Here is an 18,252-nt window from a genome sequence, read left to right as displayed (position 1 = left end):
AAACGTTCTCTACACATTTGATATAGGCAACCCAGCAAACACGCACAAGTTGTTTTGTTTGTGTCATATCTGTCATTTGACTTTCAGAGCATCGCTAGCTTGATAAACCTCCAAAATATTATTCTCTAATGTTTTACAATTTAATTAAACACAACATTGAGCCTAACACGCTGCTGAACATTGTAAGTAATGAAAACTGCACTAATATAATCAATTTATTTGATTTAATATGCTCTTAACATCAATTTACAGATATTGTTATTGATTGTGGTGTCATCTTGGTATCATGCAATAGTCTTGTCGCGATTTTTCAATAAATCTTGTTTGAATAATTGAAATTAAATTACAAAATGGCATTTTCATCAGATGCACAAGCCGCACAGCAAGTGCAAGATCGTTTAAATGCTCTTTACACATTGGTGCATGAAGTTGAACAAAAACGCCAACAGAGTGAAAATGGCCTTATACCTATCATGAAGATGCAAGATGAGAAAACACAGCACAATCAGGTGAGTTCTCTGATGTCTCTTCCACACTCACAAAATATTGGTATGCATTTTCCAAAGAGGTAGCAATAACCTCGTAAAAATACTGTGCTATTTCTATTACTCCTGTCATCCCGACATTCTCCTGAGTAGCTCTAGAATTTGAAATTGTTTTAGTGTTATTCTATTATTTCTTTTGTATATACTTACACTATCCACATATAAACAACCATGAAATAATAAGAATAAAATTATTATAATTTTGTATTCCATGTGAATTAATTTGCAAATGCCATTAATTTGCAAATTTGCAAATTTGCAAATGTATCTGTCAATTTTTAAATGTTTGCCTAATTTTCCAGTCAAAATTGAAAGCTCTATACAAAGCAGCACTGAGTCACGCTGAACAAGAAGAAGAACTTCTGCGCGAGGCTTTAGAGAAAATTGTGGAAATTCGCAACATAAAGAATGAGCGCCGTATTAAATCACGCATGGGCGGTAATAAACAAATGATGCGTAAAACATCGTGCTTCTCGATGCTTCAAAACCACGCGGAAACATTACCGTTGTATGTTGGTAAACCGGGAGAGAAACCACCGCCACTTTGCGGAGCTATTCCAGCAGAATCAAATTATACAGCTAAGGTAAATAATAGAATAAAAATCACTTCTAAATAAATGATTAAACATTCTTTAACCTAGGTTGGCGATATGGTTGCAACATTTGTTGATACTGCTGACATGAATGATTGGATTCTTGCTGAAGTAGTAAGTTATCAACACAGTACTAATAAGTATGAAGTAGATGACATACTGCTGGAGCAAAACCAGAAAAAACGCCATACAATCAGCAAGAAGTTTGTCGTACCTTTGCCTTTGATGCGAGCGAATCCTGAAACTGATCCAGAAGCTCTATTTCCGCAGGGAACTATTGGTAATTTATATCTTCAATTAATATTTTTCATATTTACTGAAAATATACTTACTTCTGCAGTTATGGCTTTATATCCTGGTACATCATGTTTGTACATTGGTGTTGTGCGCAAAGCGCCCCAAAAGCATACGGATGAATACGAAGTATTATTCTACGACGAAAACTGCACGAAGGGTTACAGCTGTCCGATGTCGGTGGCTCAGCGTTACATAATTGCCGTGAAGCAGAAGAGTAAATCATGACAGAATCAATCGGATGCGAATTCCGAACCGGATGAAATTAGTTTCTAATGATAACACAACGTTTGATAACTTTATTTTTATTTCTTGCACAAGTTATATCATATAGGCATAGACAATTCGGTTACGTTTCTCTGTTTTAATCCTGGTCAGGTCGCAATTGCAGAAAAAGTCGTAGCATGTACCGAAAATGAAACAGAAACCACGCATGATTATACGTGGATCTTGAGAAGTGGGCTGGGCCGACTGCTAAGGTTCCAAATGAATTATTTTAATAAATAACATGCTTGGTTCTTTATAACATAGAATACTTACTATAGAAACATTGATGAGCAGTAAAAAGAGTGAAACGAACGTCGCCATCATTATACTTGAAACTACGCGTTAATAATGTCGAATTTGCTTATGCATTCTTAAATGATTTGATATTGGTGTGATTCATATGTTTTATGTTTTGAGTAAATTCTTTGACAATAGGTAATTAACTTTGTTTGCGATAATTTACGATACCAAGTAATTATTAACGGCGAAAATGCTGCTTAGTTGCTTTAAGTATTTCTTTTAGGTGCTTGAGTTCGCAGTCACAAAGGAAATTGTAACATTGCTTAAAAATGAAACAATATCCAGCCAAGGGTGATGTTTCGACACTGTCAGAGTTAGGATTTTGCAATACGACCGGTGAAATCTATAACAACAACATAACAACTTAAATTAATAACAGTATTGTTTTATTATCTTAAATATATTTACCATTAGCGATATAATCAATACGGAGAACAATATCTGTAGTGATCGTGAGCTCGACATTTTGAATTAAGGCGGATTCAAGAATGAACGTGTAATGCGGTTGCATACCTTTCTTAAGTATGGTGACACTGACAGTTGGCAACCCTGTGGGAGTTCACCGCACCGCTCGTTTCTTCATGACACGGCCGCTTGGATTTTTGGAAACACCGGCTTGAAGCATCATTTTGCTACACGCGAATCAATTTTACAAGTTTCGTTACTAGACTGAACGTAGGTCATAAGTTATTCGTAGGTGAGTATTTACACATTTGTGCACAGCTATCACGTGCAGCTCTCTTGAAGATTGCATTCATTTTATAAGTTTGACGCGTCCCAGAAACTAACCTACCCGCGATGGCGAAACAACTAAGCGTGTTGTCGTTTTAGGTCATGGCTGATAACGAAGATCTAGGATTAGGCGCCGAAGACCAGTTGGATTCGCTGGACGATAAAATGGTATCATTGACGAATCGATGCTGAACGACACAGACGTCGATGGCGGCGGCGGCGATGACCCAGAACTGGAGGCAATAAAGGCCAGAATGCAGGAGATGGAAGAAGAGGCAGAGAAGTTGAAGCAGTTGCAGACTGATTTGGATAAACAAATGAACATGGGTAGTCCACCTGGTCTCAGTAAGTTGGACTTTGTTGTATTTGAACTCAATTACAGAATTTATTGCAATTTACAGCTAGTCCTTTAAATATGTCTATTGAAGAGAAGGTAGAAGTTGATAATAGAAGTATTTATGTGGGCAATGTGGACTATGGGGCTACTGCAGAGGAACTTGAGCAACACTTTCATGGCTGTGGATCAATCAACAGGGTTACAATCTTGTGTAACAAGTTTGACGGTCATCCAAAAGGGTTTGCATATATTGAGTTTGGGGATAGGGATGCTGTGCAAACAGCCATGGCTTTGGATGAGTCATTATTTAGAGGCAGACAAATTAAGGTGAACTATTAAGATGCCCTACAGAAACAAAAAAAAAATAATAGAAAAACATAAAAATTTGTTTTGTTATCTTAGGTAATGTTAAAAAGAACAAATCGTCCCGGCATGTCATCGACGAATCGCCCGCCGCGTGGGCGTGGATCATTCCGTGGAGCTCGAGGAACGACGCGTGGCTTTTACGGCAGTTTTCGACCTTTACGAAGGCCAAGGTAGATTAATCCTACTACCCTAACCCGCCAAGATAGCGATTTTATCTGGCTTAACTCAAAGTTATTCGAAATTCTAGAAGCTACGCCCGCCGAGGTGGCTACTACGCACCATATTAACACTCGTACGCGGTTCTATTCCAATCCGAGGAGCCCTTCATCACACCCACGCCGACAGCATTCCAGTGCAGGTTTTTATGCCTTTCACTGTTTATTTCTTATACAGATCATTTCTAAACAAAAAACAAACAAGTTCGAACGTACACGCTTTGATCAGAGAGAAAAAAAGAAAGAAAAAAGGATCTGCTCGAAAAAAAATACCAACTAGAAGCAGCGCTGCGTTAGACATAGACATAAGCACTAAAAAAAGAAAAAGATTATTGACAGAAAAAAAAACACAACAAAAACGCAGTTAATAACTAAGACAAAAATTAAGGTTAGAATTCGGTTGGATGTGATTGAGGGATAGGAATTGTATGTGCGTGTTTGCGTGAGTGGAGTAATGAATGAGTGTGAATTTCATATTTACATCAGTAATCGAGATGAGTTAAGAGCTTAAATCTATTGTATAATGGAGATGATATTATTTCGGTTCATTTACAGAACTACATGCGAACGCACTGCGCGAAAGCTGTGTTCGATGATGTGTGTTGAACATTATGCCACTACATTATTAATTGTTCATAAGCTTGCAGGTACATCGTCTCCCACTACTAGTAGATGGGTTCTGCTATCGTTATTTTTTATTTCATGTTTTTATTTTTATTTGCATTACGTTACCTCCTCTTTATTATATTATACAGCTTAAAAAACGAAAATCTAAAAAAAAGTACTGGTAATTGTATAAAAAAGAAAGAGACAAAAAAAAAACGTAAAATAGTGCAGTTACATTAAGTTACTTTGCAAAAAAAGAAGGGAAAAAACTTTGTAAAAATAAGCAAAAGAGGTTTAGTTACAAAATTTTGATGTCTTATACATGCGTAAAATATTCAACACAAAAAATACAATTTCAAACAAAAAAGATCTTAACTGCGGTATAAAAGTACTCATTTGTGTTTTTATTAATTGTCACAATATTCCCATGTGTTAATTTACAGAGTCTGGTACATACACAAATTCCATCATTGTATGATTCATTGCCTATGGTGAATATACATTTCTACATTTTACAGCATTTCAGAGATAGTGTGTTTATTAAAATGTATAGTTAAATTTCAGTGGGGCCCATACACAATTGTTTACATCATTTTTTGTCACACAAATGATACGCTGTTGATATATTCTGAATATTCTACTCGATCCAACACGAAACAGTAGCATTCAGAGTAACTAGCAACTTTCATCTGATTAATAAGCTCAATTTCAACGCCAGCGAAGCGTAGCGAATTTATGCCGCCGTCCGTTCCTTTCCGAATGACTGCATTCGCAATGTCAAGCTCACTCGACATCATGCGCCTATGAACTTGACACTGGAAGACATGTAGAAAGAAGTAACACGAATCTGCATAATGTGAAACTCGGCGATCACACAGGAATTATTTTCTTCACGCTGTTTACGACCGTTTGAAGCGTATTGAAGTGTTTGAAAGCTTTTGAAAATATGGAAAGTGCGATACCTGTAAAGTTGCACGGCGCTATCACGATAGCTGCATACCGTTATTGCGTGGTGGCTCTTTTAATGTGCGCTATAAATATGTATAAATAAAATATACATTTACAGGCTTATATGTTTGTCAATGGAAACCAGCAGCGAGTTCAGTGATGAACACGCTAAACATGGCACGGTGAAAGTAGAATTGTGTTTATGGACTTACCTATGCACATATATACATGATGTGTTAGGAAAACGTAGAGTTAAAATATTATTTTAATTAATTTATCGCATATTTGGTAATCCGCTTTAGTTAGAGGGAAAATTTAAAGTAAATCCTTCAAATTTGCTAGTTTCAAATGAGTTTAAATCGGATTTACTTAACGAAATTAGTTTCAGTTAGTATTACTTATAGCTGTTACTTAAATTTTATTCCTTTTTAGGTTTTTAAGCATTGTTGACGCTTCATTGAATTTTATTCAAGTTTTACTTTAGTAGAATCTACTTTTATTATCATAATAATTTTCATTTGACTTGTAGATTTTTAATGAAAGGTGAAACCAAATTTTTGGCTGTTTAAATCAAAATTAATGAAGCAATTAACTTGATTTGTCGTCCCGAGTGGCATGCATTAAATCCTAATTATCACCGCTGCGATGAAAGTCACAATCGAAATACAGATAAAAGGAAATTGAAACTGGAGCCGAATCTCACAACGAGAAAAGGGAAAGTCAGACAATTATTTCGATGTTTTGTCTAGATAATTTATGAACACATGTACCACACACAACCTATGAATACATCTAAATGTATTTACAATGCAGTAATGTAGGGTAATTCACATTTAATATTCGGATTGTTTCGAACCTGCTGGTGAAAACCTTCAATCACCAATTTTAATACGTATACTCTGATTCAAAACACTCATTAACCCTGAAAATCGAAATTCATTGACATTCTGTACCATATACCACAAGCATCAAGCATGTTCTGAATGTGAAACAAGGATACAACTAGTTAAATCAACCGTTCTGTGGAGTTGTGAACATGACTACGGAGAAACACATCTAGAAATAAAAAAAATTCAAATGCGAGCGATAATCCTTGACACCTATACATCGGTTGAGCATAAAAATCAACGTCCACGGTTCATTTTTATCTCGGCTTCATTGATCACACATCTAAACTGCGATTTAAGAATGGAAATAATCACGTAATTAACAATTTGCAAAGATATTTAAATACAGCTTCACTTACATACGAACGTTGAGACGTGGACCATGAATCATTATATGTCCTTAAATTCGGTGGAATTCACCGTGTTGGATTGAAAGGCGACTTGAAACAAGAACCAGATATTTGTGACCCAAATTTTAACGCAGTGAGAACTGCACGGATCAATCGCAGTAAGCAGATATAAAGGATTATAAATATTCTTTCAAATCAACATTTTATTTATTTTTTATTTTGCATTTCTTGTATTTTATCATAACATTTGAAGCAATAACATGTTATTACCACGTTTACTTTTATCATTTTTAAACACAACATAACTAAAAAAAACATCAACAAATTTCGTAATATCAAACGCACCACCTCGCAATATTCCATCGTCAATTATAAAATTGTAAAATAAATAAGAATCCTTCCACACATATTTGCGGCTTATCACTTACATTAGGAATTGAAGGAGTTTACAAAGAGATACACATTAAAACATAAAATATCGTAATATTTAAGTTAATTTTAAAACGTTGGGATCATAAATAAATTAAATAAGTGTTAGAGAACGCGAGTGTCACGTAAAGAGTACCGTTTACGTATTTATAAACATTTGATCATAATAATGATCATGTAAACAATTAGTCAAGAATAATTAAACTAAAATGAATGATTTAAATAATAAATAAGAAAAATGATAACATTAAGGCAACTTTTGAGGGAATGTTGAGATAATCTAAGCCTACTGGACGGAGAGTTTTATACTTAATTGAAGCCATGCATAATAAGATTTAAATAAGCAGCCTGCATCGACAGTATGCGTTGGAAATTTCCCTTCATGCTTTCTAATTATTTAGTTTTCCATGAAATTCATTCATTAGGTGTATAAACGCGCGCGCTTCTTTCGATCCAGCACGCACGCACTGCTTTAGATATACAAATTAACATATTGACGCTCGGGTTATAGCAACTTGTTAAATTTTTCAAGGTGAAAGTTACTTCTAAACCATGCGCGAAACAAAGACGCCGCGTATCTTGAAAAAAAGTCGCAAACAACAGAATTGAGGTCAAAATGTAATTTATCAGTTTATTGAATGGTTCGCGAAGATTTAACTTTGAAGGGTTCGGATCGTACCCGTTGTTCGGTTGTAAGAAATAAGAAAAATGAGCAAACGAAAAGAAAAAAGAACGAAAAAAAAAACGCCACGAGAGAAATCATTTCGACCGTGTCAGACTTCCGATCATTCCAATCTCGTGAGTGAATAATATTCTGTGGATATGCGATTCGCTTACGAGTAGATCGTCCCCAGCGAAGGGCGATGCTGACGGAACCCCTTGGAGCCATCGGGGCCCTTCGGCATACGCACCACGTTCTCGTTCTGGAACGCCATACTGTTGCTGCGGGACCGCGGGGAACTGACGTCCGACGCGACGCTGCTGGTCGACAAGCGTCGCGGGACGTACTGTTGGTATTGCTGGCCGGCGGCGGCGAGCGCCGGTGGAATTGCGCCCAAGACGCCGCAACCGCTAATTGAAGACGCCGCCGAACTTGTCGAGCTGTTGCTCACACGACGCGGAATAAACAGGCTAGACTCACTCGAGTCACGGCTGCCGTATGAGAGGCGGCGCGGCATAAACATAAAGTTAGCCTCGGTGCTGGAGGCGGACAGACGGCGTTGGAGCCATGCCACTGGTTCGGTGCACTTGGGTGGGTAGTTGGAGGAGCCGCGACGCATCCGCATGCGCGGATCCGCCCTCAGCTTATCCTCTGCCTCCGAGCTGCTGGGACACGTGGAGCATTCGGTATCAGTAGGCGCGTAATTACGAGCTTTCTTTGCTTGCGTCTTCTTTTTACGCTCGGGATGCGGAACGGCGTTCAGCTCATAAACCTTTAGTTGTTCATAGGTGGTATTCAGTTGTTGAGCGGCACGTGCGCTTTCAGAGTTGACAAATTCAACGAGGGCAGTTACGACACCCGCCAAGGAAGGGTTCTTGTTGATAAACTGCCTCACATCTGCGGGTATCGGATTGCCGGGTCTCAGAATCCTAATCAGCGAAATCTCACCGCATGCACGGAAGAGCTCAGCAACATTTTCAATAGTAGGTTTTTCAATTGGTAAATTAATGGCAACCACTGTACGTGATGGGGTTGTCTCGTCATATTGCGGGAGCGGATCAAGTCTACGAAGTTTGGTACCAGCCTCGTTGATCTCCAATTTAGTAGATCTTTCAAGAGCATGCGCCACAACGCGCCAGTCCTTGGTGATGTGCTTGACGCGCTTAAAGCTGGAGATCAATTTCAGGGAGACGTAACCCTCCTTGTTGCGCTTGACGTGCTTGAGCAGAAACGCGTCTTTGGTGATGTTAGCATCCGAGAAGTAAAACTCCACCTGCTGGACAATCTTATCAGCCAGCTCCTCCGACGGCGGCGTGAAGAGCTGCTCCGACACTTCGGGCGTCACTTCACAACCAGAATCTTTACCGCCGCCACTCGAACCAGTGTCAGAGGCACTGTCACTCAGATCAGCCATGTGCGCACCTTCATCTTCATCCTTTTCATTCTCAACGCCCAACTTCTTTTTATTATCAAATGATAACGAGACGTCGCTATCGATGCTAGAAATACTGTCGCGAGTTTCGAGGCATTTCGGTGGTGGCGGCGAGTAGCTATCGCGCTTTTCTTCCATAATCACCACCGCCTCCAATGCCGCGCTAATTTCCTCTAGTGGTTCAGGCATTTTGGAACAATATCTGCAACACAACAATTACAACCTCTTATATTTCATGCGCAGTATAGTTTCACACACTCAAATTATTTTATTTATTTTATTCCGTAATTAAGGCGCAAAACTCAAGCGAAACTCGTGAAAGCGCATTGAATTCAGAGCGCGCGTGGACGACGCAGACGCGCTCCAACAATAATAATAGGAGCAGGTTTCTAATGAAATTAGGCACACGTGAATTTCAACAAAATTGAACGCATTCAGCGCGTTTTATACATGACAAGATTTCACTTAGTAGGTACATATTTATAACACTCACACCAATCACTCGCATGTATTATACATGCGCAAATAAAACGAAAACGCTAACAATCGACACACACGCGCTCCGAAAAAGCATTACAATTGCAATCAGCAAATTAGCAATTTATTCCGAATTTATTTAGCATAATAACTGCGCAACAATGATAATTGTCTTGTTTTCAAACTTTCATTTTTATATACGAATGTTGCTAGGATTATTCATGCTAATAAAATTTCATTTGATAAACAACCAAAGTCAATCACATCATTTGAATGCGCAGTTTTCATCGTCTTGCATTAATGTCATTCCATGAACTACAAACATTAGTAATACACGACATAGATCTCATTAAAGGTCGACAAATCTCATAATGTCATATTGATGTAGATGCACGAGTACAGAGAACTCGTAATTCTTAATGTAAGTTGAAGTAATAATATTTGCAATTGTGTCATTATCCAACATAAATTAAATCAGTTGACATGTGTATTGTGCTCATGTCGTGAGGATCAAGGTTATCAACCACCAGAACACGACTAATTAGTCATTTATAACAAGTCCTTTAAAAGAAATCAATAGATAATTAATTTTTTCACAAATTTTTCTTCAGTTTAGAAAAAAAAAGAGTAAAATTGTTTTTTATGGTTTTTAACTTTCCTGGAATAATCTGTTTACTGTTTTTTGCATATAATCTCAATTGTTAATAATTCCACGAATATATTTCTAAGTTCTAACACATTAAAGTTAATTTTCTGCGCCATCAATAATACGATTTCATTCAAATATCAGCAATAACTTTACTTTTAGTTCACGTGTATGCAAATTTAGTTGTGGTGCATTTATTGCTCATAAAATGTGTTATTGTTTACTGTTTTGAAGTCTAATACAGACCGGTAGTACGTAAATTTCCCGACTCAGAAGATATCCTCGGAAATATCAAGGCAAATTACCCAAGAACAAAATGTCGTCTATAAACATAACAATTTTACTACTCGAACAAATGTACGCGGACATAGCGAGCGCAATTGCCGGCATGCATTTCAAATGTTTAAACTTTACAATAAACAAACGATTGCAACTTCCGCACGCATTACCTACTCTCGAAACAGTACGCTTGATAGAAATTAGCATCTTTTCTCACGTGTCTTTCTCGTCTAATGAGTGATGCAGAACAAAAAGAAGCAACGGTATATTTTACGATTTTATCTATGCCAATGGCCGACTCACGACGCCACATCGCCATTGCCACGAACAACAACTCACTATATATTTCTTTTAGTGTTTAAACTTGATTAACAACTCAAACCAATTAAAGTAAAACGCATAAAATGTATGTTTTTCATACCTGGTGTAAATGCCAAAGTCTTCAACTTTCTTCGCAAGCTCTGCAAGTAAAATCTCTTCCTCCCAGCGCGAAAAAAGCCGACGACTCAAAACCGCGTAACCGATTCCAAAACAAACAACGATTTTCTTAAGTCTAGTATCACAATTTGTAATTTTTCGCCACGCTTACAAAATCCCAAAAATTATATATCAAATAAATATCACTGAATCGTTACGTCTCCAACTGGAAATTCAATCGCCGAAAAAAGTTGTTCAATTCTTCAGTTTCAAAGATGTTATTAGAGTTGTTATGGTTGGTCGTTCGTACAGCAAAAGTCCTTTACACGCAAATCCGTGCGATGATCACACGCATTGCCACCGCGTTCCCAAATACCCGTCGGGAAGAGAGTCCAGTTCCAGTTCTTAACCAGCGCGCGAGTTATCTTCGTGTTTATATCTGTGTGTATGTATGGTGGTCGGAGGAATTGGGTCACAAGGAACACGTGGATGCGCTACTGCCACGACTCGAACGTCTGGTGACCTAGCTTTCTACTGTACTAAACGTCGGCGCTGTCCGCCGCGCTCTTTTATACCGCGACCGCGACTCTCAACTTTTTTCGCGGGCAGGTGCGCCCGTGCGTGTGTGTGTGTATACCGTACCGGATGGTTTACAATGGCCGCGACGTCACTGATATTAGTCCCCACTCGAAATTACGTTTCGTTTCGAAAACGCGCAGCGATCACTGCTGATAATATATAGCTCCAAATTTTTTGTTAAGCGTTTTCCAATTTCAAGTTTTTCTACGTCCACGCACACCAGTAACTACACTGCTAGCAGTTTATAAGTTTGGTTATGTATATGCAACCTGTACGGTCCTCCTGGAGTCCTATACGCGGGCGGAGAGAGGTTATGCTCTATTTTCGAGGATATATTGATATCGCTTCCAACCTTCCTCTGTGTAGGTACAGATGGTTGTATCGAATGATATCCTTGATAATGCAGTCGTCCTCCTCCTCTTGTGGTATCGGCTCCTGGCACCGTCAATTCGGTTGCTGCTAGTCTTCGAAGGTAGTCTGTGGCGTGCGGATGGCAGCGTCACGGCCAGCTAATTCCCTGACCTACCGCAACTCGAATGCACCTCCAAGAATAAATTCAATCAAAACAAAGCTAGTCTGACATTATCGAACCGGACGGGACCCTTTTTGGAAAAAATATGAACGTGTCACTTTGTTTTTACCATCGCTAGGTTTTGTTTTCATCTATAGCCTACTACAACTAAATTTCCAACATAGACAATACAAAATGGCCGCTGGAGAAGAATTTCATGCAATTGCTTAAATAAATAATCATTATGAGGTGTTGTTTGATTTGTTTCGTCTTGTGCGCAAATATCAACATCATTTTATTGAATGTATGTAGTTTTACACTGTGCCGTCCGCGAATGTTGTTTCAAGAGTACACCATTGTGTGCTTTGTGAAAGTCAAGTTGAAAACCGTGCGGTCGTTACTTCTGCGCGTTCCATGGCGTTCCATTCGTTTGCTGCACGTTGGGAGATTCTCGTGCAAGACTCTCATCGACACCGCGTTTGCGTTCTTTTCGATAGCTCAGTGAGCACCGCGGTCAAACACCCGTTTTTGGTATTATTGTAATTATACATAAACATACCACCCATGCACACTTAGTATTCATTAGATTTATTTTATTTATAGTAATAAATTACATTTTCAGTCATTGTGCGCATGCTCGTCACGCATATACTTTTAAATTCTACCGCAGTAGCCCTGGTGGTGTATTTCCTAACCTAATATAACCTATAAACTAAAAAGTATTATTAATGGTGTCTGTTTTTAAATTGTACAAATTAAAAACATTAAGATGGTAAATGTGATTGGTACAATTTAAACATTTCACACCATTTCCGTTCTACTTCCACTTCTAATCACTTTAATTCAATTCCCTGGTCAATTATTGAGTGAATTAGACTTTCAACAATTTAATGTCGTATTTTTGTGCGTACGGTAATTTTACAATAAAAGAAAGTATTTAAATGACACAAACAAAAAGAAATTGCAATTTTTATGAAGAAAATGTCGAAAAATTACGTTTGAGTATTCATTTGATGAAATTTAATAGAGTAAACTTTTTATTGGTCCTTAAATGTAGAACAGCGAGAGTGAATCACTCTCTCATCTCGTCAACTCTCATCGCGGCGATTTACCTACTCATTTTTTTCGTTTTCGTCACACTTAAAATTATAATAAGGCATAGAAATTTAATGACAATTCAGAATTCTACACTTTAACTCGTGTTCTTTTTTCATGTTGAGAAAAATATTGTCACTTTGCTGGAGGCCGATCTTGTACGTTCTACTTTTCACAGCTACAACAAAACTTGCCGATTAAAGTTTCTATAATTGTTCAAATGTTCCACTAACTGATATAATTATACTTCACGAGATATCGTTTTATAATTAACTTATTCATACATTGAATGACGTTGGATCTGATAGCAAATATTATTAATCTTCATAATATACTATACGTTCGACAAAAAGTCGACCTCAAGCAAGAGAAGTCGAAAAGAAAAAGTTAATTGTTATAAAAATTGCTTTCATAATGAAAATAATACATTTACCGATGTGTTTGATAAATGTGAAATTCTTTTTTCTTCCTTGTTCTCAAAAATTGAGCATAAATAGAAGCGGAAATGCGACTTAAATTGAACAATTATGAGAGAATGAAGAGGAGACTGTATAATTACTTCATTTATTTTTTCACGTCGGGAAAAAAGTGTTGAAAGAATGAAATCAGGGCTTCTGGCGTTTTGTTTCATTAATATAACGAGGAATATTATTAGAAAGTGTTTTGCGGGTGCTCGTACCATAATGTCGATGGGGAACTTGAACTTGAACAATGTTTACAACAAATTGCATGACTTCTTTACTACGCTTTAGTTTTTTTCGTGATTTCACGGTTGATTTAACAAATTTAACAACTCAATCACTCAACTACTCGATCAATTTATTCGATAATTTAATAATCATATTAAAATTTTGAGATTTTAAACTCATTTCACTTACTTTTATGAAGAGAAAAAAATGAATCCTTATAGTTGATCCTCTGACGCACTTATCTTGTTATTGATTTCCTTGAATTCACTTTCTAGCCACTTGTAGGACTTCTGATCATCCCTTTATCAGGTTATTCATGTCCGCATACATAAGTTGTTGCAACTTTACATTTTATTTGCGTGAAATTGGTAAAATTCCAGAAAACATGCTAAACACATTAACAGCCACACACGACCGCAGGAAAATCACAACAAACCGACTTACATGATGCAAACTAATCTGGCTGGCGGTGTTATTTTCAAGTACAATATGTGTGCCGTTCAGATGTGATAATTCAAATGGTTGTCCGCATGTGCGAGTGTGTGTATTTATAATTAGCACGCGTTTAGTGTCGGTGAGTAGTTCGCTCGTGCGACGTCCGTTTTTCCGGACTGGGCAACGATTGGAGGTTACGCCAATCTGCCAACTCGATTAGCTCATATTTACCTTGTGTACACGTGGAATTTAAATCGATTTCAGTTTGAAAACAAATGAAAATTACATTCCTAAATTTTATTGAAATTTCAAGGTTAATTTTGAAGATTTTGGCTTTATTCAAGTTACGACAAGTTCTTCGTTTAATTTACAATGAGTTTTTATTATATATGTTATCATTTTAAAGTATTTGTGCTACTGACACATCTATTATGATAATCCAGGACGTGTAGCAAACAATCAAACTACGTGAACTTGACGACGAAGGAAAACCGACGAATACGTTTCGAGGTCACGACGGAAACGAATGAAATGCGCGCATCAACGTTTTACTTTCAATGGCAAAATGATCCGTATCAGTTCATCACAGTGCCGCATTATAAACTATTTACTATATATTTAAATCAAACTTTTATAATAATCATTAATAAATCATAAACGAAAAAATAATGTCAAAATCTACAAAACGTGCTGCCATCTAATAAAAAATAGCTGATGAATATATTGTGACGCCTACCCTGTTATAAACTGGTACAATCATATAGGGCAATGTTTCAAGATCATCACCGCAAACAATACTGCTCAATTAGTGATGAAGGTGGACGACAAATTCGTTCCGTTTTATTTGCCGTTTAAGTGTTTCCACCCAAAGAGACACATGCGCGTATTCACACTTATTATGGTTATTATATTTGTTACGTGCGAGATACCTGTAATTTACATACGTTTTGTTTGTTGTTACTTGACCTAAAAAATGGCCATTCCATTCGAGTGGTTGGGAGGGACATGTTCATTTGTGATACTCGCTTTACGACCAGAGCGAGAAATGCAAAAAGTATTGTCTGCTTGAATGAATGTTTATTTGTTTATGTCCAAGTCGTATTTGTTCGCTAATCGATGGAATGATTGATACTTCATTAAACAAACGTTTACGATTTTATTATGTTGAATGTATCAGTGATTTATGTTTAATTTATTAACTTACAAATATTTTGCAAACGCGTTCGGTACTTATATCGCAACTCCAACATTGGAGTTGTGAAGTATAATTATTATCTTATTTTATGTGTATGTCAATATAGTACTATTAAATTTTGTTACACATATCCGGATTAATAAATAATCACAACCTTTTCTGTAAAAATGAAAATGTCACTTTTCAAAATTAATAAATTACGATTTTTAACTTAAAAAATAAAATTATAAACATTAACATTTAGTTTTTAGTGTTTTTTACAAGTTCCTGTTACGAATCTGAATAGATATATCAACAAATTAGAAAAAACAAATGAACAACCGATTAAATTACAAAATACATAAAAAATGTAAACATTATCTAATGCGAATATAATAACTGGTATATAAAAATTCCCATAGATTTAATTTTTAACGTAAACTCGGCAAAACTAATTCAAAAACATTTCCAAACCCGGATTTACACTACAACCAATAAATATTACGAGTATCTACAGCAAACCGCGTAAAATTTCATATTTGTGTAACATTTTTATAAACTTGCATATTTTGCATATTGTTTTATGCATAAATTTATGTTAATTCAAAATACATTAATTGAATCCATCAATAAACAGAAATAATGGTGTTACACGTTTAATGGGAAGTCATGCTGGGCAATCCGGTTACATTTTACATAAAATGTAGAATATTAACAATAATAAAACGTGATTCATAGAAGAGAAATCCTAAGTGTATCTAAAATTCTAATGTAGTTCCTTGTAGGATGTAAAAGTTGGGTTTTGGTTATTAAACTGCAGCCAGACAAACCAATGAGTCAAGTTTTACTTTTACTTATCAGAATCAGCTGTTATATCATTTATTAGTAAACAAATAAAATTTGTACTTAAATAGGAATTGATTCGGAAGAGAAAACTACTCGTAAACAAAAACAAGTAAATCTCCATGTTTTTTTAAATTGTAGGATATCTTTAGGAACATCCTTTATAAGTAGTTTTAGTTTATGTGAACTTGGTCATGTGTAAACAAACTTAGTGTTCATGAACGTGATTTTGAGCATGGCAAAATTATACAACGTTTTAACCTAACGCAATTTCCTGTTTTTTTTTTATGTTGTGTGCTTAATGATAGAGGATAGACTTTTTTAAGAAACCGAAAACATATTTAACTATGTACTACCTGCCTACTTTACTACCAAATTAGTACATGGTTTTCTAATTTCCAACTTTCTGAGTGCTAGTTTTTCTTTAGTTTCATTTTATAATCTACAGTGTGACATAGAAAATTATCAATAATTATCAGCTTTTCTATAATTTCATTAAAATACATTTGATTTAATTTTTATTTAAACTGCGTTATTTTAATATTTTATTGAAAAATGTGTAAATTTGGTTGCCCAATATTCGACGCACGAGTTTCTGGATTGCATTGCACGTGTTGTTTGTTTAAAATTCAATTGTATTTCAGTGCATGTTTGTGTCTGGTTGTGTTTGGTTTGTTGTGTTGTGAATCGACTCATCACGTTTAATTGCCCACGCAGCAACAAGTTTGCCGAAGCCCCCAAAAACGATAAACACGACTTAAATTAAGATAAGTACATTAACACATACAGTGTCACGATTTTATAACATGTGGTTAGATGTTCGCTTCGGTGAATACCTATTTTGCACGTTTTTTTGTTACATTTGATTCATGAAGAATTGGAATAAATGTTGTATCCGCAGTAATACTTTACATGTTACATAACTTAATTGCCACGAGCCATCCAAACGATTTACAAAAATAATAAAAAACACCAATCTATTACGAACACAATATTCAAGTGAAAAACTGTTCTATTCAACTTTAAAACTTGGAATTATTGAGGAGGAAATATTATGTTTCATATGTTACCCACGTGTTATTTGAATTATGTGTGAATCGAGTCAGGAATTGGCCAAAATATCAAATTGTATATTAAAAATCAAATCAATAACATACTTATATTATATTGTTGATTATGGTCCATGGTTAGCTGAAAGTCAATAGTAAACATTATTAAATAAAAAACAACGTTGAAATGAATTGGTCTATTAACCTTGCCAATCATACGATTCGTCAAAAGTAGAATATGTGTGCAATAAATTATATTGTCGAGAATTCTAGGTATAATTCCACGCACAACGTAAATATTTATTAAACCTTTTCATTTGAGTTCCGAAAATTTCGGTGTAAATATTTTGTGTGCTATATTAATTCCAAATGTAAATTTAATGCATATTTAAATCAAATATTAGTTCATTGGGCACACAAAAACAACATCACAATGCATAATAAATGTTTTCATTGTATAATCATCTTAAAGAAGTGATGACTCGTTCATCAATCATAACAACAAAAAAACAAATACTGAGTGTTTTTTAAACCCACAAACAAAAATTTAAAAATATAATTTTATAGAAATTATAATTAACTATCATTTAGTTTTATAGATGTGTAAATATTTAATTTTATCAATAGTTAATTCAGGATCATGACTAGTACTTTTTATGATTTGAACTCGGTGAGTGTTGATTCGTACGAGAAGTATAAAAACAATAAAAACGTGCGTTTCGATCGTCGATCGTCGATGAAGCGGTTTATTCATAACACTGTCTGAACACTACAAGCCGTTGGCAAATGGGTCAAGAATATCCACTTCGTTCATATTTATATATCCACCAATATATTTTATATGCGAACTTACGAGAAATGCTTCGAAATGCTTCAAAATGCTACTAAAACCGCAGTCGGCGACCACACGTTCAAATTGTATGCAAATCTCTTTGGTCCATATATCTTTACGATTTGCATTTTTTTGCATTGCAATTTCATTGCTTCATTTTGACATATTTTATGTTAATTAGCAAGTTAGAAATTGCAGAATCACATCACCATTCGACACACACGCATATGCAGAGTGTTGCTATGGCAACAATAAACAATAGCT

General features: G+C 35.9%; 3 protein-coding genes and 1 long non-coding RNA gene across 5 annotated transcripts; 2 read left to right on the top strand and 2 right to left on the bottom strand.

Annotated features, from left to right (window-relative positions):
- The first annotated feature begins 26 nt into the window (after nt 1–26).
- Nucleotides 27–2,138, top strand: LOC135801787 (SAGA-associated factor 29-like). 2 transcript variants are annotated; one of them, XM_065315305.1, is made up of 5 exons: nt 27–182; nt 253–509; nt 848–1,129; nt 1,187–1,418; nt 1,479–2,138. In XM_065315305.1, exons 2-5 carry the CDS (start codon nt 351–353, stop codon nt 1,658–1,660), a joined length of 855 nt encoding a protein of 284 aa, XP_065171377.1. In that variant the 5' UTR covers nt 27–182; nt 253–350; the 3' UTR covers nt 1,661–2,138. The 2 variants fall into 2 exon arrangements, with proteins under 2 accessions (XP_065171377.1, XP_065171378.1); XM_065315306.1 differs by having other exon boundaries at nt 47–186.
- On the bottom strand, nt 1,795–2,751 carry LOC135801789 (uncharacterized). Its single transcript, XR_010550441.1, has 3 exons — nt 2,408–2,751; nt 1,973–2,342; nt 1,795–1,906 (listed from the first exon to the last, which is right to left on the bottom strand). It is a non-coding gene; the product is annotated as an uncharacterized lncRNA (long non-coding RNA).
- Nucleotides 2,752–2,833: 82 nt separating this feature from the next.
- Nucleotides 2,834–4,646, top strand: LOC135801788 (polyadenylate-binding protein 2-like). Its single transcript, XM_065315307.1, is given in 5 exon segments — nt 2,834–2,891; nt 2,894–3,076; nt 3,133–3,395; nt 3,471–3,604; nt 3,682–4,646. Coding segments are annotated over 5 exon segments (678 nt in total). The 3' UTR covers nt 3,722–4,646.
- Nucleotides 4,647–6,637: 1,991 nt separating this feature from the next.
- LOC135801805 (la-related protein 6-like) lies at nt 6,638–11,993 on the bottom strand. Its single transcript, XM_065315322.1, has 2 exons — nt 10,786–11,993; nt 6,638–9,164 (listed from the first exon to the last, which is right to left on the bottom strand). Exon 2 carries the CDS (start codon nt 9,149–9,151, stop codon nt 7,703–7,705), a length of 1,449 nt encoding a protein of 482 aa, XP_065171394.1. The 5' UTR covers nt 9,152–9,164; nt 10,786–11,993; the 3' UTR covers nt 6,638–7,702.
- Between the last annotated feature and the right edge of the window lie 6,259 nt (nt 11,994–18,252).

Source organism: Atheta coriaria, unplaced genomic scaffold (genome assembly GCF_025399875.1).
Source record: "Atheta coriaria isolate IRGN ID8LTWV9N9 unplaced genomic scaffold, Caltech_Dcor_3.1 hic_scaffold_13_pilon, whole genome shotgun sequence".
NCBI classification, from domain to species: Eukaryota; Metazoa; Arthropoda; class Insecta; order Coleoptera; family Staphylinidae; genus Dalotia; species Dalotia coriaria.
Note: the sequence above shows the minus strand (reverse complement) of the source record. Positions and strands in the feature narration are given on the sequence as shown.

What these genes read in the sequence shown, in the direction of transcription:
- LOC135801805 (XM_065315322.1), bottom strand. Translation starts at nt 9,151, where the DNA reads ATGCCTGAACCACTAGAGGAAATTAGCGCGGCATTGGAGGCGGTGGTG.
- LOC135801787 (XM_065315305.1), top strand. Translation starts at nt 351, where the DNA reads ATGGCATTTTCATCAGATGCACAAGCCGCACAGCAAGTGCAAGATCGT. An exon ending in AGAAAACACAGCACAATCAG is followed by an intron (nt 510 to 847) that starts GTGAGTTCTCTG and finishes CTAATTTTCCAG; the next exon opens with TCAAAATTGAAAGCTCTATA. An exon ending in ATTTCCGCAGGGAACTATTG is followed by an intron (nt 1,419 to 1,478) that starts GTAATTTATATC and finishes TTACTTCTGCAG; the next exon opens with TTATGGCTTTATATCCTGGT.